At 38.0% G+C, this 26,301-nt stretch overlaps 2 protein-coding genes across 2 annotated transcripts in view; both read left to right on the top strand.

Annotated features, from left to right (window-relative positions):
* The first annotated feature begins 719 nt into the window (after positions 1-719).
* si:dkey-230p4.1 (centrosome-associated protein CEP250) lies at positions 720-20,758 on the top strand. The gene is made up of 23 exons (XM_058785979.1): positions 720-912; positions 1,513-1,666; positions 1,765-1,902; positions 3,004-3,081; positions 3,155-3,225; positions 3,311-3,476; positions 4,550-4,656; positions 5,254-5,502; positions 6,126-6,306; positions 6,391-6,534; positions 6,723-6,871; positions 7,940-8,089; positions 8,216-8,372; positions 10,571-10,717; positions 10,910-11,019; positions 11,488-11,641; positions 12,092-12,285; positions 12,537-12,664; positions 12,755-16,800; positions 18,149-18,352; positions 18,442-18,501; positions 19,523-19,594; positions 19,677-20,758. The coding sequence occupies exons 2-23, from the start codon at positions 1,526-1,528 to the stop codon at positions 19,902-19,904; spliced, it is 7,074 nt and encodes a 2,357-aa protein (XP_058641962.1). The 5' UTR covers positions 720-912; positions 1,513-1,525; the 3' UTR covers positions 19,905-20,758.
* Positions 20,759-21,984: 1,226 nt separating this feature from the next.
* bmpr2b (bone morphogenetic protein receptor, type II b (serine/threonine kinase)) overlaps positions 21,985-26,301 on the top strand; it is a 75,736-nt gene continuing 71,419 nt past the window's right edge. The window contains exon 1 of the mRNA XM_058786186.1: positions 21,985-22,888. Coding sequence (XP_058642169.1) covers positions 22,810-22,888 — 79 coding nt within the window. The 5' untranslated portion in view covers positions 21,985-22,809. The remainder of the gene's footprint in view (positions 22,889-26,301) is intronic.

Genomic DNA, 26,301 nt, shown 5'->3' with positions numbered 1-26,301 from the left:
GTCTTCAGAAGAGTGTCAAATTCCACTCAGTTCTGTTTTCAAACCACTTGAAAATACTCCAGTACAGATGAGAATAAAACTGAACTCGGAAAGCGTGCTGCAACTGTGCATGTTGTTTAATTCAAGTCCTGTCTCTGTGCTAATCAGCTTACACTAGATTAGACACCCATCTCTTATTAAGATTCAATACTCTACTATATAGTTCATCCAACAAACTACAGAAATGATAGACTAAAAAAAAAAACAAACATTTGTATAAAACAATTAAATAATACTTATTCAAATAAAACTGTATGCTATTATAAAATATATATTATAATAAATATTCTTCATCTGATAACTGAGTTTCTGTATTGTTGTTGTATAATCTTGATAGAATTAGTGAGTATAATCATCTATATCTAATATCAAAAACCAAACCTGTTGATTAAAAGCAGATCTTTTAGCTGATTATCCAATGAGCAAATCTGCATCGATTAGATGTTTTTTTTGTTGAATAATATCACGCCAAATGTTCAGCATCAGCGCCAGTGTTTTTTATAAAAAAATATTATTATTATTGGTGGGAGAAAACGTTTAGAGATATAGGAAATGTTTCTGATCCAAGCTACCTGAGGATAGCAGTAATGCATTATTAAGTGCGGTTGCCAATAAAAGAAGAAGAAGAATTGCATGCAGCATACAGCAGTAATGGTAACCGCGTGTCTCCGCGTCGCGTGGTGGCGCTGTTCACTGCACGCGCATTGACGCACGCGGGCTGCTCATTCAAAACACTCGACTTCACTGTTTCAAATCCGGATGTTGCAGGAAGGCAGAAAAACAACACCAAAAACACGCATATCCGAGGTTTTGCGTGTTTTTTTAGACCGCAACACGGGAATGGACACAGTCAAGTAATCCGTGTTTTCCAAAGTAAGCTACTACTTTATATTTGCACTTTAACAGAGACTTAATAAGGCAAATAAAGCTCTCTGCTACACAGTGACTCCGTTACATATATGCTATATAAATATGTTGCGGATATCTGAAACAGTCATTGAAGTGCTTACATACTTTTAAGATTACACTTGAATGAAAGAACTAAAGCCTGAGGCAGTCCAAGCTGCCAATGCTATTAATCATGTAATTTTACATCGTCCCATAACTGGTCATCTTAGTCTGCAATACCAGTCATTTAACGCTGGAAAGAGATACAGGTGATCTGCAATCTTCATAGTAGATGTTCGAGTTTCCACCATGCTTTAGTTCTTTATTTTTTTTTATCACCGATGAAATTAAAATGTACCATAATTACTTTCGTATCCTGATCTTTTTGTGAGCGATTTATCAGTGCATGTTATTGTAAATACAGAAAATACTCGTCTTGTCAATCTCTTATCAAAAACATTTTCACAATCAGATCAATTCCTGATGGGCCTACATTTTTTGTGTGTACTGTTTATTTAGTGTAAAAGTGTTTAATCATGTTACCTTTAATCATTTCGTCTAAATAAATGTTTTTATTTTTCACAGCTGATGGCTGGCTATGGAATCTGAACTGTTGATTGGCTGGCAGGAGGAGAGGGCGGGGCTGAGGGCGGAGCTATCACGTCTGCAGGATGAGTTGGCAGAGAGCAGAGCGGAGAGGGAGGAGCTTGAGTCTCGAGCTCAAGCTTTGACTGACAGGGTGAGGAAGGAGCCAGTGACATGTCTGGTCCATCAATAACAGAGTGAACACATGGCAAACTTATGATCTGTCTGTCTGTTTGTACCCATGCTGTTTAGCTGTCTCAGACGCTGGACCCTTCTCTGTCATTATCAGTGCGTCTGGACGATGAGCAGCGAGAATGGCGGAGGAAGCTCAGAGAGGGCAGAGAGAGAGAAGCCAGACAGGCTCTGCTCATTCATAAACTTCAGAACAAGGTCTGAACTCACAGCTACTTCATCACAACTTTAATAATACTTCATGCAACTCCTTTAAAAGTGATGGCGAAGGTCCCTGTAGGATTTTATTTTTCTGTATTCATGGAAATATCGAGGAAATTTCAAAAGTGTGATTTTTCAGGCCAGAAATTAATAAGGTCTTAAAAGGTTATGGAAAACCCATTTAAATTTTCATAGTCGATATATCATATCCAGTAATGTCAGTTCTTAAGCTAGAAATACGATTTCTGAATATGATCTCTGTAAAATTATTTTTTTTTAAATCTGATTCAAGTTTCAACAAAAAAACGGGAAAAGTCATGGAAAAACCTTGGAAATTTATTAGTCTGAAAGTGCTGCTCTATATGTGACCCTGGACTACAAAACCAGTCTTAAGTGAGATTTATACATCATCTGAAAGCTGAATAAATAAGCTTTCCGTTGATGTATGGTTTGTTAGGATCGGACAATATTTGGCTGAGATGCAACTATTTGAAAATCTGGAATCTGAGGGTGCAAAAAAATCAAAACATTGAGGAAAATGTCCTTTAAAATTGTCCAAATGAATCCTTAGCAATGCATATTACTAATCAAAAACAACGTTTTGATATATTTACAGTAGTAAATTTACAAAATATCTTCATGGAATAAGATCTTTACTTAAAATACTAATGATTTTTGGCATAAAAGAAAAATCTATAATTTTGACCCATACAATGTATTTTTGGCCATTGCTACAAATATACCCCAGCGACTTAAGACTGGTTTTGTGGTCCAGGGTCACATATGATTTACCACTGCCGACATACAGGAATATAGTTGAAAACATGAAGCATGTTTTAATTGATAATCACTTGTCTTCATGCATTGCTATACAACACTTTCCTCATGTTGCTTAACATCAAGAAAACAGATTCCTTGTCAAACTGAACATTTTTTTTTTAATTTTTTATGGCCAGTTGTTAGGGCATCTAGAACAGCCTCTACAATCAGTCAGCTGTTTATGTGAATGCCTCATTAACCTCATCCTCATTTAAGAGGACCAATCATATTTCAGTTCATGCAGACAGTCTCTCACTGGTGTGTGCTCATGCATGGCAGGTGTTGGAGTACAGGGCTCGCTGTCAGACTCTGGAGCAGCAGGCGATTAGTGAAGAGCGAGAGCTGAGGATCAGAGAGGTGAGACGAGCAACAGTCCTCAGTGTTTTCCTGGAGATCTGTGAGCGCCACATTAACGCTGTGCATTTCACAGAGGGTGCTGCGGGATGAACGCAGTGACACACTGGAGAGCACCCTCATCAGGCTGGAGGAGGAGCAGCAGAGGTGCAGGAGCAGTGTAAATAACCATTATTATGTCTTCCGAGCTTGAATTCCTGTGACTGTGAGTTGTGTTTGTTCACTGGAGCAGATGTTTTGGGCTCTCGGAGGTCAGCACTCTTCTGCGGAGTCAGCTCAGCCAATCAACAGAGGCTAATGAAGCCCTGCAGGACGACCTGCGAAAGCTAACAGCTGATTGGTCCAAAGCGGTGGAGGAGGTGGTGCAGAAGGAAATCGATTGGCAAAAAGAGAAAGAGGTGAGGAATAAATATATGCCTATTGTATATTTATCAGTTAAGGTCAACTCCCAGACATCACAGTCAACACACATACTGAATAAATAGTTAATGTACTGGAAACACGTTGTATTGGAAGAAGCAACAGTGATATGTGTAAATGTAAATCTACAAAAAAGTTCTCTTTTAGTTGCTCCTTTTCAGTAGGGACTGTAATAGAAACTCAAAAAAAGAGGTTTTATGTTGCCACAGCAAAATCCATTTCTGGCATTATAAGTGTTGCCATAGAAACAGATCATTTCTGAAGATGTAAATGCTGCAAAAGCTCTGTGTTGTTGTCGTCATCTTGTAATTACAGTAATTTCAATGTGCAGCATTAAATGCAGTTGTCTGTCCTGAAATATGCAGTGTGTGCATGGCCTTAAAACAGGTTCGTGAGCTTTTGGCAGTTGCTTGGCAATGGCTCAGTTTTTCTGAGGATTTTATCAGTGCATTAGGGAATGTGCTGTATATATTGTCACCAAGCAGCTGCGCAGTGACACACAAAGTTGAGTGTAAGTAGACATTAAGTTTTATTCAGTACTTGTTAGCTCTTTTAAAATAACCTCAAAGATTGCGACCATTTTTCACATTATATTTGAATGCACGGATGTTTTAAAATGCATTTAATTTGACACTCAGTGATGTTATCATGCAGTAAAGATGGCATCATTCAGATGTCTGTGAGATCCACATTCAGCATTTTCTCACAACTCTGCAGTTGTAAACATTATCACTGGCACAATGATTTCTCTTGCTCAGACTGGATTTACAGAGAAAGGCTCTGCAAATGTAGCAGGGAGATGTTGCTGCACTTGCTTCTTCAGGTTTTCTCGTTCTTCGACTGACAGACACAGATGGATGAGTGTTTGTGGCATACACTGACAGTGCTACCAAATGTTTCTGACAAACTGTACCCTTCAGATGACCCACAATGCAAAAACAGCACGTACTGGTTTTATTGATGCAATGCAAGCAATATTTTATTTATGAAACAAGAAGTTATTATTTAATTCAGTTTTATTAAGTTTGTTGTACCTTTATTGTGAATACAGGCTTTAACAGGCTACATAGGGAAGGAGCAGACCAGGTTGATGACTCTGTGGGGACGTGTAGTCACTCTCAAACGCCAGTATCACTCTCTGAAGACGGCTACTGACAAGTGAGGACTCATCGAAAAAACTCATTTATGCTTTCAAAAGCAAACATATGGACATCTTAGCATCAGGCTAGTTGAAATACACTACTGATCAAAGGATTGGGGTCAGGAAGATTAATGCTTTTAGAGAGCAGTGATATTGTAAATATTATTGCAATTTAAAATAACTTTTTTTCTGTTCAAACATATTTTAAAATGTAATTTATTCCTGTATTTGCAGCATGGAATTTTCTTGAAGCTTATTGTCACTTTTGATCAGTGTAATGTGTTTTTTTCAGTCACATGTTATTCGTGCTATTAGCAAACCATTAACTATGACTTTAGTCTCAATAAACTCTGAAATTGCTGCTTATTAATAGTTAGTAAGGTAGTTAAGTTTAGGTATTGGGTAGGATTAGGGATGTAGAATATAGTCATGCAGAATATGTACTAATAAACAGCCAATATGTTAATAATAGACATGCTAATAAGCAACTAGGCCTAGTTAATTGTGAGAATTGGTCCCTATACTAAAGTGTTTCTAAAAATAACCCCAACAGTAGTGTATGTGTTCTCTATACCTTTTGGTAAGTGTGCATTTGTTGTGTTTTTGTGCTACAGAGACCTGTGGGAGCTGAGAGCTGAGTTCTCTCGTCTCTCCTCATCTCTCCTCTCTGTATGGACTTCTCCTCGATCAGTTCCCACGATGCCCCATGACTCCTCTGTAGGCCACTCCACTACAGCGCAGCTGCTCTCCTCCTCCCAGGGGCCGCTGTCTCTTGATGATCTCAGTCATGAACATATTGGCGAGAGGAAGTCTGCTGAATTAAAAGCTGACATTGAGTCAGAGACCCTGGAACTCAGGAACAGGTCATTACAGGACATTAATTCCACTGCGTTATTTCAAGTATTTACAATATATGTGACCCTGGACCTCAAAACCAGTCTTAAGTCGCTGGGGTGTATTTGTAGCAATAGCCAAAAATACATTGTATGGGTCAAAATGATTGATTTTTCTTTTATGCCAAAAATCATTAGGATATTAAGTAAAGATCATGTTCCATGAAGATATTTTGTAAATTTCCTACTGTAAATATATCAAAATTAAATTTTTGATTAGTAATATGCATTGCTAATAACTTCATTTGGACAACTTTAAAGGCGATTTTCTCAATATTTAGATTTTTTTTGCACCCTCAGATTCCAGATTTTCAAATAGTTGTATCTCAGCCAAATATTGTCCGATCCTAACAAACCATACATCAATGGAAAGCTTATTTATTCAGCTTTCAGATGATGTACAAATCTCAATTTCTAAAATTTACCCTTATGACTGGTTTTGTGGTCCAGGGTCACATATTTGCAATGATTTTGCTGGTGATGAATTGATTTAGAATTCTGATTCATTGTTTTGTTTACACATTTACTTTAAATATTTTGTGTGTTAATTGCAGTGTTTCGGTATATTGATGTTATACTTTGATTTTTTTCAGAATCACTGAGCTGAATATGACAATACAAGCTCTTGAATCTGAACGGGAGAAGCAGGAGGCAGAGATGCAGAGGAGACACAGACAGGAGATGGAGAGAGAAAAAGATCAAGAAAGGAAGTGGGAGAGACAGATAGAAATGGAGAGAAACTTCGAGTCTGTCAGACATGCTGTCACGACACTGGCGAGTCTGATTGAGAACAGGAAATAAATTGTCCTTATTTTAGTGAAGCATGAATGAATTAATGTATTCTGTCTTTTTGTCCAGTCAAGGGTTCTCAGCTCCCAGCAGATGAGTGGACAGTCAAGCTCTCTGTCTTCAGATGACGTGTCCAGTGAAGGACTGTCCTCTGTCCTCTCTGTCATCGCTCAAGCTGAGACTGCCCTGCAGTTGAGACAACAGGAAGTACAGGTTGGTCAGCGTGAAATCAGAATTCACCCCGTTTGCTTTCTTAATGCATATTCCTGGTGTTATCTACAGTGCGTGGTTTTCCAAACAAAAACAACGGCTTTATCTAAATAAATAAAATAACATATTCTTTAAAATGACTTTTCTTTTTGGCTGATGGTACCTCTTAGTAAGCCAGATCTTTTTGTCAGGATGCTCAGATGAGCCTGCGTAGACTTGGAGCAGAGAAGGAATCACTGGAGCAGAGAGTCATGCAGTTGGAGAGAGAGAGGGCGGAGTTTCAGGAACAGACCGATCAGGGAGCACTGCAGATAAAACACACACAAGAACTACTGAACAGGTGAAGGATGCTTGATTATCTCATTATACAAATACACTTTTATCTTTTAATATTCCTGAAGGCTACCTTAAGCAGTTTATCGAAGTGATTAACTGTATTTAAAAAAAAATGTGATGTAAAATAGCATCTTCTTAGGTTATTTACAAAATATTTGAACCATATTGGTTATCAGCTAACATGTTTTTTTTTATTATTATTTATTTATTAAGTGGTACCGATTGATATTTGATATTTAATTTTAGTTTAGTCTCCTTTCCTTATTTTTACATTTACATTTTAACTCTCACTTGCCTATAATTTTAGTAACACTGAATGTAAAATGTAAAATTAGGAACATTTTCTTTCATACGTTACGTTATAGTATTGCAAAACCCAAATTCATTGTTTTAAAATTAAAATGAGTGAACGTACTGTTTTATTTTTATTTTACAGTACTGTTTAAAGGTTTGGGGCGAGTAAGATATTTTTTGAAAGTAATTACTAGTTTATTCAGCAAAGTCACATTTAATTGATCAAAAGTGACAGTAAATGCATGTATAATATAATATTTATAATAGAAACAATTCAGTTTCAAGTAAACTCTGTTCTAAACTTTCTCGTAAACTTTCTATTCATCAAATATTCACAAAAATACTGATATTTTGAACACTGATAATAATAATAAGAAATGTTTCTTGAGCACCAAATCAGCATATTAGAATTATTTGATCATGTGACTCCGGAGTAATGATGCTGAAAATTCAACTTTGCCATCACAGGAATAAATTTATTTATTTTTTTAAATTGTAAAAATATGTCACAATAAATGTGTTTTTATTGTATTTCTGATCAAATAATAAATAAAGATATGCAAATAAATATATAACATAAAACATTTTTTGCTAAAATATATATATTTATATTATGATAAAATATAAATATATAACATTTAAAAATGTTGAATGTTAAATTTTTTTCACAAGATAGTATAGAATTTTGTTAGCAGCCATTACACATAATTATTGGCTAATTGCTATTGGCCATAATTGTAAAACTGACATTGTGTGTGTGTGTGTGTGTGTGTTACAGTGAGAGGGAGATGGTGACTAGTTTGCACAGTCAGATAGAAGGGGCTGAGAGACTCGCAGAGGAGCTGAGACAGGAGAATGAGCACTTGAGACGACAGAGAGAGAAGGAGGAGGATGAGAGAATCCAGCTGGAGAGAGAGAGACAGAAACGGTATGCTTGTCCATCAATCACCGCTTAACATTCAGGATGTGTGTGTCATTAGAGCCCTGTTCAGTCATGCTCATCATGCTAAATTCTGCTGGTAAATAACTCCGATGAGGTTTATTTGTAAATCAGCATGGAGGCAGAGATGCTAGAGACCGCTCAGCTGTGCGAGAGAGAGACTCGTACCCGTCTGGAGATGCACAGCCTGCAGGGGGCGCTCGAGAGAGAGAAGCTGGACCGAGCACGAGCTGAGCAAGAGGCCGCCGACACTAAAGATTCCTTACTCAAGGTAACTGATGACTGCTACAAATCATTCTCTCAATTTCAGCAAAACAGAGCCAGTTATATACACTACTGTTCAAAAGTTTGGAGTCGGTATGGTAAAAACAGACATAATGTGAAATATTACTACAATATTTCAAACATTTCTTATGATCAAACCTGAAAATTTTCCATGCCAAATAAATGCTGTTCTTTTGAACTTTCTATTCAAAAGAACAGCATTTATTTGGCATGGAAAATTTTGTAGCGTTGTAAATGTTTTTACTGTTACTTTTTATCAATTCAATGTGTCATTGTTGAATAAAAGTACATCCCTATGGTGCTCTTTTGGGTTGAGATCTGGTGACTTTGGAGGCCATTTGAATCTAGTGAACTCACTGTTATGTTCAATAAATCAATTTGAGATTTGAGAAATCATTTTTTTTTAGCTTTGTGACATGGCACGTTATCATACTGGAAGTAGCCATCACAAGATGGATACACTGTGGTCATAAAGGGTTGGACATGGTCATGAAAAATACTCAGGTAGGCTGTGTTGTGTAAACGATGCTCAGTTGATACTAAGGGGCCTAAAGTGTGCCAAGAAAATATCCCCTACACCATTACACCACTAGCAGCCTGAACCGTTGATCCAAGGCAGGATGGATCCATGCTTTCATGGTTTTTTTATATGCCATATTCTGACCCTACCATCTGAATATGGCAGCAGAAATCAGACTCATCAGAGCAGGCAACCGTTTTCCTATCTACTATCTTCCCGTTTTAGAGCCCGTGGGAATTGTAGCCTCAGTTTCCTCTTCTTATCTGACAGGAGCGGTGCCTGGTGTGGTCTCCTGCTACTGTAAGCGCATCTGCTTCAAGGTTGAACGTGTTGTGTGTTCAGAGTGTTCAGAGATGCTCTTCTGCATACCTCATTTGTAACAAGTGGTTATTTGAAGTACTGTTGCCTTTCTATCAGCTCAAACACTCTGGCCATTCTCCTCTGACCTCTGGCATCAACAAGGCATTGGATATTTTCTATTTTTCTGGCCATTCTCTGTAAACACTAGAGATGGTTGTGCATGAAAATATCAGTAGATTAGCAGTTTCTCAGACCAGTCCGTCTGGCACCAACAACCATGCCACATTCAAAGTCACTATCTTCAGACTGCCAGCAAAAATCTTTTTTTTTTTTTTTTTTTTTACATGTCCAGATTTGATCTATGTGAGTTTTTGAAAGTCTGGAAAAATCTGATTCAAACCACATTTGGAAGTGGTTTGAAATGCAATACCATTCAAATCTTTACCATTCACAATATATACCAGTTCTGCGCTGCAACTTGACAGCGCGCTTATTTGAAGAGTGAGATAATTATTTTTCCTGCATCTGTTTTGAAAGCCTCATCACATATGTGACCCTGGACCACAAAACCAGTATTAAGTGTAAATTTTTCGAATAAATAAGCTTTCCATTGATGTATGGTTTGTTAGGATATGACAATATTTGGCTGAGATACAACTGTTTGAAAATCTGGAATCTGAGGGTGCAAAAAAAATCTAAATACTGAGAAAATCGCCTTTAAAGTTGTCCAAATGAAGTTCTTAGCAATGCATATTACTAATCAAAATTGAAGTTTTGATATGTTTACAGTAAGAAATTTACAAAATATCTTCATGGAACATGATCTTTACTTAATGTCCTAATGATTTCTGGCATAAAAGAAAAATCTATAATTTTGACCCATACAATGTATTTTTGGCTATTGCTACAAATATACCCCAGCGACTTAAGACTGGTTTTGTGGTCCAGGGTCACATATGTGTGTACGCCTACGTTGTTACCAAAGCAACCCATGCAGATAGGTTGGTTATATCTGGACACGCAAATCTGATCACTTGCAATTAATAGTGTGGACAGTCTGCCTGAAAAGGAAAAAATCGGATATTCCTGCAGTCTTAAATCACCTTTCTTCTCCATTCTGATGCTTTGTTTGAACTTCAGCTGATTGTCTTGAACATGACTACATGGTAAGTGTATACCATATACATAAGCAAAGCATCTGTGTCAATTCGCCCAAAGCTCTTTCACACTGGCCCTGGAACATCAGGCACTTCTGCCTGTTAAAATGAACGATGGAGTTTTGTCCGAGTTGTGTTGTCACCCATCCAAACCTCTCAGTCATTCCTTTATGTTGTCCCCCATTTTCCCTCTCTCCTCCCTTCCAGGCTCGGGAGTCATTACTGGCCCTGTCCTCCGGTCAAACCCAGCTCAAGAGGGAGCTGGCAGAAGCTCGAGATGCCCTGGAGAAAATGGCTACTTTAAATGAAGCTCTGGCCAAGGACAAGAGAGAACTCAGTGTTCATGCTCTGCAGGTCTGGCACGCAGGTTTAGCCCATCTTTAGCATAGATCACTTACACTGCCTAGGGACGTGACCAAATCCCTGCAAGCTGTCACAGGCCTCTTGCCTTTAATTACTTGATCCAGCGCCAGATTGAGTTGCTGGTAGGGCCAGGTTTGGGATGGAGGGATGAGAGGTGTGATTTTTGTTTTCCTGACCCCTCAGCTGGAGACGGAGGTGGCAGAAGCCCAGGCCCAGATCCAGGCATGTGGTGCAGAGATGGCAGGCCTGCGCAGGGAAGCGAAGACCACGTCTCTAGAGGCCAACGAATTAAGGTGCGGCGTTGTGAAACAGAGGGACATATTTAAAAGTCAGCTGATTAAAAGGCTGTAGATGTATTATAAAGTGCTGAGTATGTTAGCTTGGAAGCTTCGTTATTATAATGATGGAAATGCAAAAGTAAAAAGAATGTATATTATAGCACTGCTAAACTAATAATATCCTTATATAAATATTGTTATATTGCCTTATCCTTACCTCCTTATGCGCAAGGCAGAGTAAAATATGTTTGTGTAATAAGCAGTTTAAAATCTGTTGATGAAGTGTGTCTGTGATTCTAGGTCCCTAATGAGCTGGAATGAGTTTGGTAGGAATGCTAATGAATACATGGGGCTTCAGATGACACTATAAATGTCTGAGTTTATCTCAACAGCTGTTGTATTTGGCTGTAGTATGCTGGCCTTGTGTTTTCACAGCCAGTGATTCTTTACCGCAATTGTGTTGATGATCCCACTGCGTTCCAGGGGACGAAGAGAGACGGATCTGAAAACTCTGCAGCAGCTCCGAGACCGAGAGAGAGAGCTGGAGAATGAGCTGGAGACTGAGAGGGAGGACAGAGAGAGGGAGGCGACTGCTCTCACAGAAGAGAAGAAGAATAATGAACAAAGGCTTGCAGAGGTGAGAAACTCTGACAATACTGACTGCTTGCAAACTAGATTCAGCACACAAAAGTAAACACAAGTTGACAAGTTTCCAAGTAATTCTGTCTTTGTATAAGTATGTGTGTGTATTAATTAAATCATCAATCAAAAGAACATGCTTTGCTTAATATTTATTAAACAAAAATGTGCATTAATGTAATTCTAAAATAATTTATTTTTATTTAGAACAATACAAATAATGAAATATTTCACTAAAAATTAATATAAAATTTGTTCGTCCAGCAACACAAACACACATACATAAACATTCCATAACAAATACTATTGATTGAGTCCTGATCATCCTAGGTTTTTGATAATGATGGGATTTAGTGTGTATTATTCCGTACACATAATTCTCCTGTTTTCGAATACTTTTTGTGTTTTGGGTGTACTCATGGACCGTGATGATGTGTTTGTGTTTCAGTTAACTGAGCAGTGCAGCACGATGATGAAGGAGTTGCAGAGTGTCCAGGCAGAACTGCTCAAAGCAGCAGAGCAGCAGAGAAGAGCTGAACGAGAGAGAGACGACCTAATTAGAGAGAGCCAGAGACTAGAGGACACTGTATGTTCACTGGAGAGAGAGAAGGAGGAACTCACACAGGTCAAAGAGGAACTCAGGTATAATGAAACTGAGTCTGTGTGTTTATTTGTTTGTTTTTCAAGCATTTTTTGTTAAATATATTTAAACTTATTTTAGTGTCATCCTTTTTGTCAGACAAAACCAATTAAAATATATTCTAGGTAGTTACCTTTAAAATTAACATCAGCTATTTTATGTTAGATCTGTATAACTAGATCAGAATTAATTGTTGGAACCATATTTGTACCAATCCCCTATTCATTTCTAACCTGCTGCTGTCTCTCTTTAGAGGTGTGGTGGCATGCCTCCAAAAGCAGATTGCTCAGGTTCAAGAACAGGCCTCAGGTTTGGAGATGCAGTGCAGTCAGCTGCGAACACAGGTGGAAACGCTGACTCAGACCAAAGATGTCTTGCAAGGTCGGACTGTCTTATTATAAAAACTGAATATATGTTGGTGTATTTGTGTGTGTAATAAAAATGTAACATTTTTCTTTCTAAACTGCGTAGGAGAGATTCAATGTCTACAGACAGACTTGGAGAGAGAGACAGCACAAAGGGAACGGGAAAGAAAAGAATCAACGGAGGAAAGAAGGAAGAGTGAAAGGGAGATAGAAAACTGGCAGTCGGAGTGCAAGAGGATTCAGAGAGATGTTGAACAAGAATCACAGAAAAGCAAAGTACAAGCAGAAGACAGCAAAACAGAGAGAGAAAGATGGCAAAAAGAGAGAGAAGCTCTGAATGCAGAACTCGGCCAGAGAGATGGAGAAGTGGAGATACTGAGGAACAAGATTGATGGTTTGTTAAAAGAAAAAGAAGAGCTTTCAGACATCTTAGATAAAAGGAACACAGAACTTGAGAAACTACAAACGAAATCGGCAGCAGAGCAGAAAACAGCCGAACTAAGACTGAGAGAAGCGTGTGATGAGATTGAGAGATGGAAGGAGAGAGAAAATGAGGTTCAAAGAGAGAAAGAAGAGTTAAATCAGAAGTTTATAGAAAGTGTGGAAAGAGAAAGTCAGAACCTCAAGATCACAGAGAGAGAGAGGGCAAAGATGTCTGATCTGCTGAGAAAGAAGGAGGATGAAATACGAACGAGAGGAGAGGATATCGAAGAGTTAAAATCGAAAGTCCAATCACACGAGAGAACAATTGAGAGTCTGGAAATAGAGTTACAAGAGAAAGAGGCCTTGGAGAGTAGATTAGAAGCCCTGGAGAAACACAACACTCAACTGAAAGAGAGAGAAATTGAGAAAATAAGAGAAAATGAAACCAAACAAAAGAAAAGAGATGAGCAAGAGAGGGAGAAAGATATGCGGTGGAGAAGACAATTAGAACAGAAAGATGGAGACTTGATAGAGCTCAAAAGCAGAATTAATGAACTGATGAGAGAGAAAGAACATATCTCATTACTCGTGGAAGAAAGAGATAAAGATGTTGAACAATTACAAACTATGTTGTCCACAGAAAAGAAAACTCTTGAAGTGCGACTGAAAGAGGTGAAAGACAATGTGGAGTGGTGGAAGAGACGAGCTGACAACATAGAAAAAGTGAAGGAGAGCGTAAACCGGGTTGCTGAAAAGGAGAGGACAGAATTAAGAGAGCTTCTTAGAGAAAGAGAAGAAGAGGTACAAAAGAGAGAAGAGGACATTGGAGACCTCAAAGGTAGAATTCAGTCATTAGAGGTAATCGTAGAGAAGCTCGAGGTTGATGTTGAGCAGAAGGACGAACAACTTAAACTTCTAGAGAAGGAGGTGGAGGAACAAAAAGAGGTGGACAGGAAGCAACTGGAGCTTAAGGAACAGGAGAAACAACTGAATAGAGAATTAGAAGATCTCAATACCAAAATGGAGGCAGTCATTCGAGAAAAAGAGGAGACGCTAAAAAGGGTGGATGAGAGAGATAGTGAGATAAAAGAATTACAAGCAAAACTTCTGCAAGAACAGAAGATGTTCGAACAGAAGTTCAAAGCAGAACATGAAGAGGTGAACAGGTGCAAAGCCAAGTTAGTTGAGATGGAACGAGACCGGGTGAACTCGGAAGAAAGGGAAGAAGAGAGAAGGAAAAGACAGGAGATTGAGGAAAGCGATAGGGAGCAGATACTGAGAGGAGAGCTTCTTCAGAAGGAGACAGAGTTGAGGCAGTTGGGACTTAAGATTGATGAACTGAACCAGGAGAATGAGGAGGGCAGGAAGATCAGATTGGAGCAACAAGAAGATCTTGAACGCCAAACTGGCCTCCTACAAGACACTGAGGAGGAGGCACAGGCACTGAAGAAGAGTTTACAACAAAAAGAAAAAGAGGAAAGAGACAGAGTCCACCGTGAGGAGGAAGCAATGAAAAGGCTGAGAGAAAAGCTGCATGAAGCCGAGCAGAGGAATCTTGAAGTTTCAAGCAGTCTACGGGAGACTGAAACGGCACTGGAGGAGGAAAAGCGTCAACATCGAGAGAAAGAGGAGAGACTTACGGACTGTAATCAAGAGCTACTATTGGTCAGTCGTGAGCGAGATCAAGAGAGGGAGACTGCTGAAGATCTGAAGAAACTTATTGGCGAACAGGGCAAAGAGGTGAAGACGCTGAAGGGAAAACTGGATGAACGGTTAGGAGAGTTGGGAAGGTTGTCACAACTGCTGCAGGAGAGCCGAGGGGAAGCACAAGTGCTTGAATCCAGGGTAGAGAACAGTGAAGAGGAGAAACAAAGATTGAAGAGGTCTTTGAGTCAGATTGAAGATGAGAGGAGGCGACTGGAGACCCAACTGAGAGATGAAAAGACGGTTGGGGAAAGGCTGAGAGCCAGGCTTGAGGATCTGCAAAAAGGTCAGCATATCCTGATGGAGGAGAAGACGGGACGCGTGGAGAAGCTTGGGGCTCGAGTACGAGAGCTGGAGGAGGAGAGAGACCATCTCTCAGCAGAGCTTCGCAGGAAAGAGCGAGAGATTGAGGCTCTGAGAGATGAAACGCTTCGAGAGAGGCGAGACAAGGACAGGATAAGCTCTTTGCTGAATGATGCAAAAGAAAGGAAAGAAGCACTTGCTGCCCAGGTGGATACATTACAAGAACAGTTGGTTAATCTTTCAAGAACCAAAGAAGAAACCAGGTCAAAAGTCCAGGAACGAGAAGAACAGAACCAGAAGATGCGAGAGGGCCTGATTGCAGGCCTTCAGGAGATGGCGACTCTGAAGGAACTGCTAGAAGAGAGTCATCGTGAGGGAGAGAGACTCCGGTCCATGATGCAGGAAAAGAAGGACGAGTTGGTCCGAAGCAGAGAAAAAGGTGTTAGGGCAGCACAGATTGAAGCTGAAGATCTTCTACTCAAAGTCCAGATGTTAGAGAAGCAGAAACAGGAGCTTAAGACTGCCCTTCAACTCCAAGAGGAACAACATAGGAAGAAAAACGAGGAAGGTTTGCGAGAGAAGGAACAAATGCAGCTAAGACAGGAGAAGTTAGAAGAAGAGCTGGCGACCATTAAGAGCGTAGCAGAGCAGAGAGAGGCTGAGCTGACCAGAGCGAGGGCTAGAATGGACATCTTGGAAGATCAGAGGACTGAACTCAGCTCTTTGGCAGCAGAAAGGACCAGAGAAGCAGAGGAATTGAGCAACAGATTCAGAGAGCTGAGACTGGAAGTGGACAGACTGAGAGAGGACAGAAGAAGAGAGAGTAAAGACTGGGAGGAACTCAAACGAGAAAATAAAGAGAAACAAGGCGTGTTAGAGGGATTGGAGCTCCTCAGAAAAACAACGAGTGAAAAGGAAATGGAGATAGAATTGTTGAAAGAGAAATATGAAAATGAGAAAATAAAAAGTCAGAAATTTCAGCAAGCGGAGGATCAAAACATAAGACAACTAGAATCATTGTCAGAGAGACTCAAGGACAAAGAAACTGAGCTGGAGAGTATTCGGGAAATGGCGTATAAAGAACAATCAGCAAAACTTAGGTTGCAGGATCAATTTGAAGATGAGAAAAGAAACACCAAGATACTGAGGGAAAAAATGGAAACCTTAGAGAAAGAGAAACAACAGCTTGAGACCAAAATGGAAGAGGATCTGCGTAATCTGAGAGAATCTGAGAAGAAAAACAATGGAATAAAGATGGATAGTGGCCATGGTACTCTATCAGACTTCCTAGAGATAAATGCTGAATATCAGTCTCATGACAAGTTGTTAGAGACAGACACACTTAGAAAGGACCTTACAAAAAAGGGACAGGAAATCGAAAGGTTGAGGACCAAGGCTCAGACCCTACAGACTGAGATTGATAGATTGCACTCCACAATAAGAAATGAGAACATAAAAACCGGATCACCAGAGAATGAGGACTGGGGAAGGCTAAAGGAACAAATGTCCACTGTACTTTTAGAAAAAGAGGAGAGGGACAGACTCCTCAGAGAGAAGGACGTTGAAGTATATGCTCTGAAAGAGCGAGTTGAAGAGCTGAGTAAAGACAGGGACCGTGTCAGGACGGCTCTGGAGAAAACTGAATCCACGCTGATTTACTATAAGGAGAGGCTGGAACAGCAGGAGCATAAGAGAAAGCGGGCAGGAGCTGATACATCACAGGTCAGTAAGGCAGAGACATCTTTAATTTAAAATACCTAGCATAAAATGTGTCGTGATGGTCACAGATAAAAGTACATATTTGTGCTGATGTGGCCTTGGACTTTATTCTGACGCGTACTGGTGTGGATGCAGCAAAAGCTATAGATTTCAGTTACAGAACATAAAAATCTCCTTTTTTTCAATCAACTGTAATTTGTGTGTTCTGTGACGAAAACTGTCCAGAAACACTGGGTTACAGAGGAATTGAGTAGTGTTTGGCTGGTTAATAAAAATTACTGAGTGCACCTCTATAGATAAATTAGTTTAATTATCTAAGACTAGTATCTGGAACTCTGTTGAGAAAAATTTAAATGGACCGTTTTCCTTTCCATTCAAATGTTTGGGTCAATAAGGTTTTTTAAAGAAATGAATTAATAAATTGATCAAAAAGGACAGTAAAGACATTTATAATGTTACAAAAGATTTCTATTTCAATTAAATGCTGCTCTTTTGAATGTTCTATTTATTCAGAAATCCTGAAAAAATGTGCCATGTTTTCCACAAAACATATTAATCAGCAAAACTGTTTTCAACATAAATAATGATAAGAAATGTTTTTTGAGCAGCAAAGAATGATTTCTGAAGGATCATGTGACACTGGAGACTGGAGTAATGATGCTGAAAATTCAGCTTTGCCATCGCAGAAATCAATTACATTTTAAAATATCTTAAAATAGAAAAGTTATTTTAAATTGTATTCATATTTCACAATATTACTGTTACTGTGTTTTTGATTAGAAATGCCTGAGTGAGCATTAGAGACTTCTTCTTTTTAGAAAAACACTTTTTTTTTTTTTAGACCCCAAACTTTAAAAAAAAATATGTACATTTTGTAGCTTCTTTTTTTTTTTTCTCCTGAGCTTCACGTTCTTGTACCAAAAGCAGTTGTCATTCTTTTTTATTGCTATTATTTTTGACTCCCTTTGTGTCTTAATTAAATGTGCTTTTGTTGCTACTGTGTCTTTAAGACTTCTTTATGTACATAATTAGCTACCCTTTTTGAATGTGAAACAAGCAAAAATGCCCTTACCATGTGACTGCATTTTGAATAAGCTGTTGATAAAATGTAAACATGACCAGTCATGGTTGTGATGATAGCAGTGGAAATTTTGAAATTAGACAGTTTTAGGCTTAGTTTTCATAAATGGCGTTGAGTGTACCGAGGAGGGAGCTTTGTTTTGAGCCATAGAATATTTACTCTTTTAGTTCAAAAAAGCGAGGACAATCTGTTTTCATGACATGTCCCCTTTAAACACACTATGCAGTGAATTGTTCATTTATGAGGAATTGTTTTGGGCAATATTAATAGGAGAAAGAGCTTGAACCAAAGGCCCAGTCCGTAAATGAAGTGGAGATAGACTCAGCAGTGCAGGGGCGTCTCTCGGCGATGCAGCGGGCCGTGGCACAACTAGAGGTGGAACAGAACCTTCTGCAGAAGAAAAACGGTCATCTGGAGAGGAAGATTGAGAGACTACGAACTGAGCGACAGCACCTGAGAGACACGCTGACACAGGTATGTGCACGACTCACAAAGGGGACCATATATTAAGATGTCAGTATGATTCATACGCATGATTACTGTATATACTTGGCTATCACCAGGTTGAGATGGAGAGGGGGAAACTGAGGCATCAGCTGTCACAGACAGAAGCTGGAGTTCTGGTATGATGGAGAGAATACATTTGCAATACATTTGTGTTCTGGTTGTCTTTCTGTGATTGATTGTCACAGAAGTACCCAATATTTGTTAGTAGAATATATTTTTATTTTTATTACAATATAATTTTGTTAGCTTTAACAACCAGTGTGGTTTTAGGATTATTTATATACTTTTATAATATTTATTAATATTTTGATTAGCTTTGAATTTTCATATATGTGACCCTGGACCACAAAACCAGTCATAAGTCGCTGGGGTATATTTGTAGCAATAGCCAAAAATACATTGCATGGGTCAAAAGTATTGATTTTTCTTTTATGTCAAAAATCATTAGGATATTAAGTAAAGATCATGTTCCATGAAGATATTTTGTAAATTTGCTGCTGTAAATATATCAAAACTTAATTTTTGATTAGTAATATGCATTGGTAAGAACTTCATTTGGACAACTTTAAAGGTGATTTTCTCAATATTTAGATTTTTTTGCACCCTCAGATTCCAGATTTTCAAATAGTTGTATCTCAGCCAAATATTGTCAGATCCTAATAAACCATACATCAATGGAAAGCTTATTTATTCAGATTTAAAATGTTGTATAAATCTCAATTGACCCTTATGACTGGTTTTGTGGTCCAGGGTCACATATTTATATTTTCAGTTTTCATTTAAATTTTTAATTTGATTTTTAATTTTTATGTGACTTTATTCGTTTGCGTTTTATTATTTTATTTGTCTTTTTTTTTCTTCTGTTTAATAGTTCTATGTAGCTTTACTTATATTTCATGGAGTTGCCAGTGTAACATTTATAATTGTAATTTTTTTGTTATCTAATAGTTATCTATTGTTTGTTTTATTTTAGCTTTATTTCCTTTACCGAAAACAATTGAATAGTTTTAGTTATCAATAATAATGCTGTTAGTAACATGCTAATACCAAACTTTTTTATTGTAATCAGTTGTTTTATGTGTTATTGGCTAGTGAAAAAGCAAAAATAGTTTAAAAAATAAAAATTGTGCTGTATAGGCCCTGTCAGATGGTACCGAAAAGGAAGAGCTTAAGCGTCTCAGAGTCCGAGCCAATGAGCTGGAAGAACAGGTTCGTTCTAAACACTTAACACAACAGTTCATTTGTATTTTGGCATATAACTTAGTCTCAAAACTTAAATCCAATTTTCTAGGTTCATCATCTCCGTCTCACACTGGCCGTGGACCATCAGCACAGGGCAGAGTTCATAGATCGCTCTCTGAAGAACAGCCAGAGTCTGATGTCCCTGAGACAGGATCTGAACGAGTCTCTAGCTGCGGTCTCCCAGCGGCCCGTCCCCTCAGTCCTGGAGTCAGAGACACAGAGGCTGGACAGGAGCATCAGAGAGGAAGAGCTGCGATTGTCTCTCAGCCAAAGCTAAAGATATAAAACACTCCTTTATGTCTAATGACTATTATATAGTTCATTTAACACTATATTTTTGCACTTAATATTAAGTAATTCTGGCTGTCAGCCTAAGATTTATTTCACACTCAGGGTCTGAAATTGTTTTACTGTTACTTAGCATTAATAAAGAGCATTTCAATATGTTGTTATGCATTCTTAAAATGCTAATCAGCTACAAAATATCATCTTAAGGCAACTGACTATTGATAAAATGTCAGGTTTACGTCTCAGATAATTTACAGATAATTTTACAGCTGAAAGCTTTGCAGTCGTGTTTACAATACTTTTCAAAGCTATTCTGTCAGTGTTATGTGTGCAATAGAAGCAATCTGTTTAATGAAATGTAATACTGTGGGTTATTTTTTTTTTATCTTAATTTTTTAAATAAACTTGATTCAGAATCGCATTGTTCGATACTGAGAAAGCCCAGGGTATTTTGAGTTTGATTCCCAGGGAATGCATAAACTAATAATACTATATATTGAATGCAACATAAGTTGCTTTGAGTAAAAGCGAAATGCATAAATATAAGTATTTTCACAGTATTTGTTACAGCATAGATCTGTGTGGTATGCGTGACAGCTTCTTTTGAAAGTCAGCTTCTTAAAATCAATTACAGAGCACTTAAATTTAATAACAGGGTCATGTAATTTAACATAAATTGTTGCTTTACCCCATATGAACTGTAACAGTGTTAGTCACCAGGGGGCGCTGTTTGAATGGAAACATTGTGTGGCTTCATGTCACCCACATAGCTAAACCTTCCACATCCTTGTAGTCAAAATCTTGCTCAACTTTGACAGTTTCAACTGCAATAAAAGTCATCCCTTCATATTCAAAATACCAAATAAAGAAATGACTTGTAAAATGTAGTGGCACGTCATCTGATGGACAGTATTGTTGCACATGTGGGTGAAACTTATGATGACATGACTAGGTCATATTTCATTTTCAAAGTAAAGAAAAAAAATATATATATAATTTTATATGTCTTATTTGAATTTGTAGTCAGATAAGTATTTATGTAAAAATATTAGGAAAGAAAAACATTAACTGAACTCCTACCTTTCTGTTACCTACACGCATACATAACTCTGATTGCACAATAACTATTGCATTGTAATCATTGTATAATTTATAACTCTTAAAAAAGATAATTAATGAAATCAGTTTATCAGTTTAAAATAATCATAGATAATTATGGGATTTCTTTCAAACTGTGTAAAACAGGAGTTCTCAAGACTCGAAGACAAGACTTCTCTGTTTCCAATCGGCTAAGATATTTCCTCTGGTATTTCACAGAAATTCTGACAACATTTCTTGTTTTCAAGCTTTTTTGTTAACAGAAACTGGGAGTGTTTATATATTAAATTAATTAACTATATTCATTTTCTAAATTCCTGAGATCCTTCTGTATGTTGTTCAAAAAGAAAAGAAAAAAAAACTAGTCACTGAGAAGGAAAAAAGAAATATCAAACGATTAATCGCGATTAATCCCATCCAAAATAAAAGTTTTTATTTACATAATATATGTGTGTGTGCTGTGTATAGCTATTTATTATGTATGTATAAATACACACACATGCATGTATATATTTAAGAAAAATTTTATATTTGTGTATTAAATATATTTAAATTATAAAAATATATACATGTAAATATTTTCAAAATATATACTGTATGTGTGTGTATTTATATAAACATAATAAATATACACAGTACACACACACACATATATATTATGTAAACAAAAACTTTTATTTTGGATGCGATTAATCGCGATTAATCATATGGCAGCACTAAATATGTATGGTAGACCTACATATAAAAACATACCATGGTTGTTTGCCTGGAATGAACAATTTTTGTTAGAGGAAAACCAAATTACCTTGCTATAGCATAAGTGTAGCAAGTGAGGTGTTTTGGCGGAAACTATTGTAACCAAGGAAAATGTTTATGGGTGAGAGGGGAGAAAGAAAGCGAGACAACTTATAATTGAATTGGTTTGGCAGAGAGAGAGAGAGAGAGAGAGGAGGGGTGGAGGAGGAGGAGGAGGAGGACTGGCTGCCCTTCATCTGTCTGCTTTAGGCGGAGCTGAAGTTACCGAGAGCGGCCGCGGGAGCTCGACGCGATCCGCGGAGCGATAATCATCCACACCGGGAGAAATGCGCTAATTTACCCGAGCAGACCCTGACCGGCGATCAGTTCAGCGACCAGCTTCGACTGAGACTCGCTGTGCTGTTTATCAAAGGCCTCTGTCGCTTTGGATCGGACTCGATGTCTCTCCTGTTCGTCCGCTTGAACCGACCGATGGGCTCGACGCCTTCTGCCGTAGATCCGCTTCATTTCAGAGACATTATTTTGGCGTCAATGCAGGAATAAAACCGGGAAATGTCGGACATGTCGTCAGCTTGTGAAGCTAAACAACGACTGAAGCGGACTGACACGAAGAAACCTGACCCATATTAAGATACCGCTCGAGCATCTGGACCCGAACCAAATACATCGAAACTAAATCTTGTTTATAAACACCGATAACAACCGAGACGCGATCGCTGCAGGTTTTGAGAGCTCTCCTAAAACGGCTGAAGACATGCGAGGAAGTGGATCACATACACTGCATGAACTATAATCGCTCAAACTCCAAACCAGCATGGAGAAAATGCGTTTGTAATCTATTTATCCAAAGCACGCACTAACCCAAAGGCGTCTAAAATCATGCATTGCCTCCAAACGTTCAAATGCACGTCTGATATCGGATTATTCCCTCCGAGCACATGAGTTTGAACTTCGGTCGATAGAGAAGAGGGGAGAAAAAAAAAGAAAATCTACTGGAACTTTTTTTTTGGGGGGAGCTGAACCCATCCAGAAGCACCAGGATGAGACTGCGGATCCTAAACCGAACATCAGTGCTGTCACTGGGGCTGTGCACATTGCTTCTGCTCAGTGCTGTGGCTGGTAAATATGCTTCAGATTTACATCCGACTTGTATGTATCCGTATTATAGCGGCCATGTAACATTATTTGTGCATGTTGTTCATTGGAATCACGCATTGTAGCATGGACGCTGTAATGCGAAGTGAACTGAATCGGTTCACTGAACAAATGTGAACTGTCACTACTTATTGCGTCGCTGATTCATTATTACCTAGAGATGTGTTGTGTTGAATCTAGTTTCAGTGTCAGTATTATGGCTCTTCTGTAAGTTATTCTAGTTTAGTTAAACCAAAGTGGATTTACTTTGAGTTGGTCAAAAGTTACACAAGCAAGCAGGTAGTGGCTACTTGGAAAGAAATGCTGGAGCTAATAAACCAGAGAATATTCCTGCATATATGCAGAACCTTCGTGGTTATATACAGTTTAAAAAAAATAAAGGTTCTTTATTGGCATCAATGGTTCTATGAAGAATCCTGAACACCCATGGAACCTTTCAAAAGCAGAAAAGGCTGTTTATAGTCGGAAAAGGTTCTTTAAAATGGTTCTTTTGGAGAACCAAAAGTGGTTCTTCTATGGCATCACTGCAAAAACACCCTTTTGGAACCTTTATTTTTAAGTACAGTATTCACATTCACATGTGACCACAAAACCAGTCTTAAGTGTCAATTTTTCGAAATTGAGATTTATACATCATCTGAAATCTGAATAAATAAGCTTTCCATTGATGTATGGTTTGTTAGGATCGGACAATATTTGGCTGAGATACAGCTATTTGAAAAATCTGGAATCTGAGGATGCAAAAAAATCTAAATATTGAGAAAAAATCGCCTTTAAAGTTGTCCAAATGAAGTTCTTAGCAATGCATATTACTAATCAAAAATGAAGTTTTGATACATTTACGGTAAGAAATTTACAAAATATCTTCATGGAACATGATCTTTACTTAATATCCTAATGCATAAAAGAAAAATGTATAATAATATGTATTTTAGAGCAAGTTTTATAATAGGTTAATTCGTTTGTGTAGTCTTTACCTTAGTATTATGGTGAGCTGCATTTCCTCAAATCATCGTAAGAGTAAGTAGATCGTTGATGCAGCTGTGGTATCATAATACAGTATCAGATGGTAATTATTATGGTCCATGTTTCTGAATTATTGCCTGTATTATGGTATTTACACACGACTGTGCCATCCTGGAACATGCCCTAAAATCTGTGGATTTTCTTTATTACTCTTATTTTGAGTGTTTTTGTCTTTGAATGCAATTAATGCATCAAAAAAAAATGTCTCCTGGTATATTGATCTAGACTTGTAGGTTCAGTTGAAGTGAAAATGACCTTTAGCAGTGATGTCTTATGGTGATTCCTGTTTTGATTTTCAGTGTAATTACTTTACTGGTGTTTTTTGTCTGTTTTACGCTATTTAAACGAAAGTGGTTACACAAGCAGATGCTTTTGGGGATAATTAGAACAAATTTTTACAAGCATAGTTTACTGATGGTTGGTTTCATAATCAGATGTTTTTCAGGCTGTTGGATGTCTGTTTTATACACTGACTGGACAGTTTTATCCTGGCAGTGCTGTAGTGCGAAATAAGACTCTGTGTATGTCTAAATCACACCGACTGAGGATCATTATCAGAGTGCGTTTTGATTCTTGTTTCTTGCTTTCATACGGATCAGATCGACCATGCTGTGTGTTGGCCATTAGAGCCTGTTTACCAGGTTGTTATGGATATGCAGTTAGTCATCAGATCAGAAGCATGTGAGAGAGTACCATCGATTGTTTTGAGACCCTTGAAAAGTCTCTAAAACATTGCAGGAATGTGGTAGATGGATATTATTTCCCCATGTTGTGTGCAAGAATTCATTCAAGCCTTTTCCCTAATTAAGCATCAGTCACAACTAAGGCATACAGAGTTTTGTGGGTTACTTAGTGTTTAATGTGTGCTAACTGCACTGCTGATGGTTGGGAATGTATTTTGGGTTCAGCTTGACCTCGATGAGATAATGGTCTCTATCTCCACTGGTACAGTAGATTAGGGAGAGGATGGGAGGGGATGTGCTCTATCTCTTAAAGGTGCACCCAGTCATTTTCCCCCAATTATTGTGTTTTACTCCTAATGAAATTAGATCATTTGACAAAAATGTTTAAAATGTTGTACACTTGCATTAGAAAAAGATTCCAGTCATATGTAGCCCAGTTTTATTCTACATGCAGTGGGTCGCTCCCTCATGGAGGCTGCCATGTTGAGATCACATGACCAAATATCACACAATTTTAAAGAGTTATGTAAAAAAACACAAAAAAAACACATTTTTGACATTTCTATTCATCAAAGTATTCAGAAAAAAATGTATACTGAGTTTTTAAATAGTAATAATATTACTGATTTTACTGCATTTTTTGTTAAATAAATGCAGCCTTGGTGAGCAAAAGTGACTTCTTTTAAAAACATCAAAAAAATCTCCCGAACCTGAACTTTTGAACAGTAGTGTAGATGAATGTAAAGGAATACAGCAAGAGTCAACCAGGCAGCTCTGATGAGAAACAGAAAAGCTTGTCAATGTTGATTTGTCAGTATAAAGTCCAAGACCACTGGGACGGATAAGAGCCAGCAAAATATAACCCAAACATTGATGAGTGCATCTTGAAGTTGAATGGAGAGCCTCAAAAGCAGAAATATGCTCAGGATTTGTAATGTCACTTTTTTCACATCACTTTTACATTACAATACTGTAGGGTACAGTGATCAGGTAGAGTGTTAGATGGTAATACCATGATCCACATTACTGAATGTTTACATGTTCAAATACTATGGTATGTACAAAAGAATGACGGTCTAATGGTATTGCAATGATACTTGTTGGTAGCGCTCTTTGTTTTGCCAGTATTTAAAATGTTTTTGTCTTTGAATGCAGCAAGTGCGTCTACAAAATATCTCCCATTATATTAATCCAGACAGTTTCCGGCTATGTAAATAACCCCAGTATTATTTTTGAGAAAAAAAATTTTTTTTACAGTTATTATGAGTCACCACTTCAGCTATGATTTTCAGTTTCATCTGCGGTCTAATAAACCCCCAGGGTGGGCACACTGATAGAAACGGCACATTCACATCTCCCTTATAGTCCATCTCTTGAACGAAAGCTTCTTAACAAATTCCTTGAAGTTCTGCGTCATCGCCATACTGATCCTCCTTAGTTAAAGTAATCGTAATGGGGTCACATATTCCACCATCATCCGTCCAGCAAACCCACATGTCCTGTGAGGAATGCAATTTCAGGTTTGCGGTTGTGACTACAGAGGTAAGACCACACAATGAGGTTACAATAGAGACAGACACGGTAATTAAAAGTGTGGCCTTGTCCAACAATGTTGGTGAACCGGTTCCAGGGCTCATCACAAGCTCATTTTAAAGCCGTTAGGAGCTG

Source organism: Onychostoma macrolepis, chromosome 09 (assembly GCF_012432095.1).
Source record: "Onychostoma macrolepis isolate SWU-2019 chromosome 09, ASM1243209v1, whole genome shotgun sequence".
NCBI classification, from domain to species: domain Eukaryota; kingdom Metazoa; phylum Chordata; class Actinopteri; order Cypriniformes; family Cyprinidae; genus Onychostoma; species Onychostoma macrolepis.
Note: the sequence above shows the minus strand (reverse complement) of the source record. Positions and strands in the feature narration are given on the sequence as shown.

Coding starts and splice junctions, on each gene's coding strand:
- si:dkey-230p4.1 (XM_058785979.1), top strand. CDS start 1,526: ATGGAATCTGAACTGTTGATTGGCTGGCAGGAGGAGAGGGCGGGGCTG. Junction 8,373..10,570: donor CTAAAGATTCCTTACTCAAG/GTAACTGATGAC, acceptor CCTCCCTTCCAG/GCTCGGGAGTCATTACTGGC. Junction 18,502..19,522: donor AGACAGAAGCTGGAGTTCTG/GTATGATGGAGA, acceptor TGTGCTGTATAG/GCCCTGTCAGATGGTACCGA.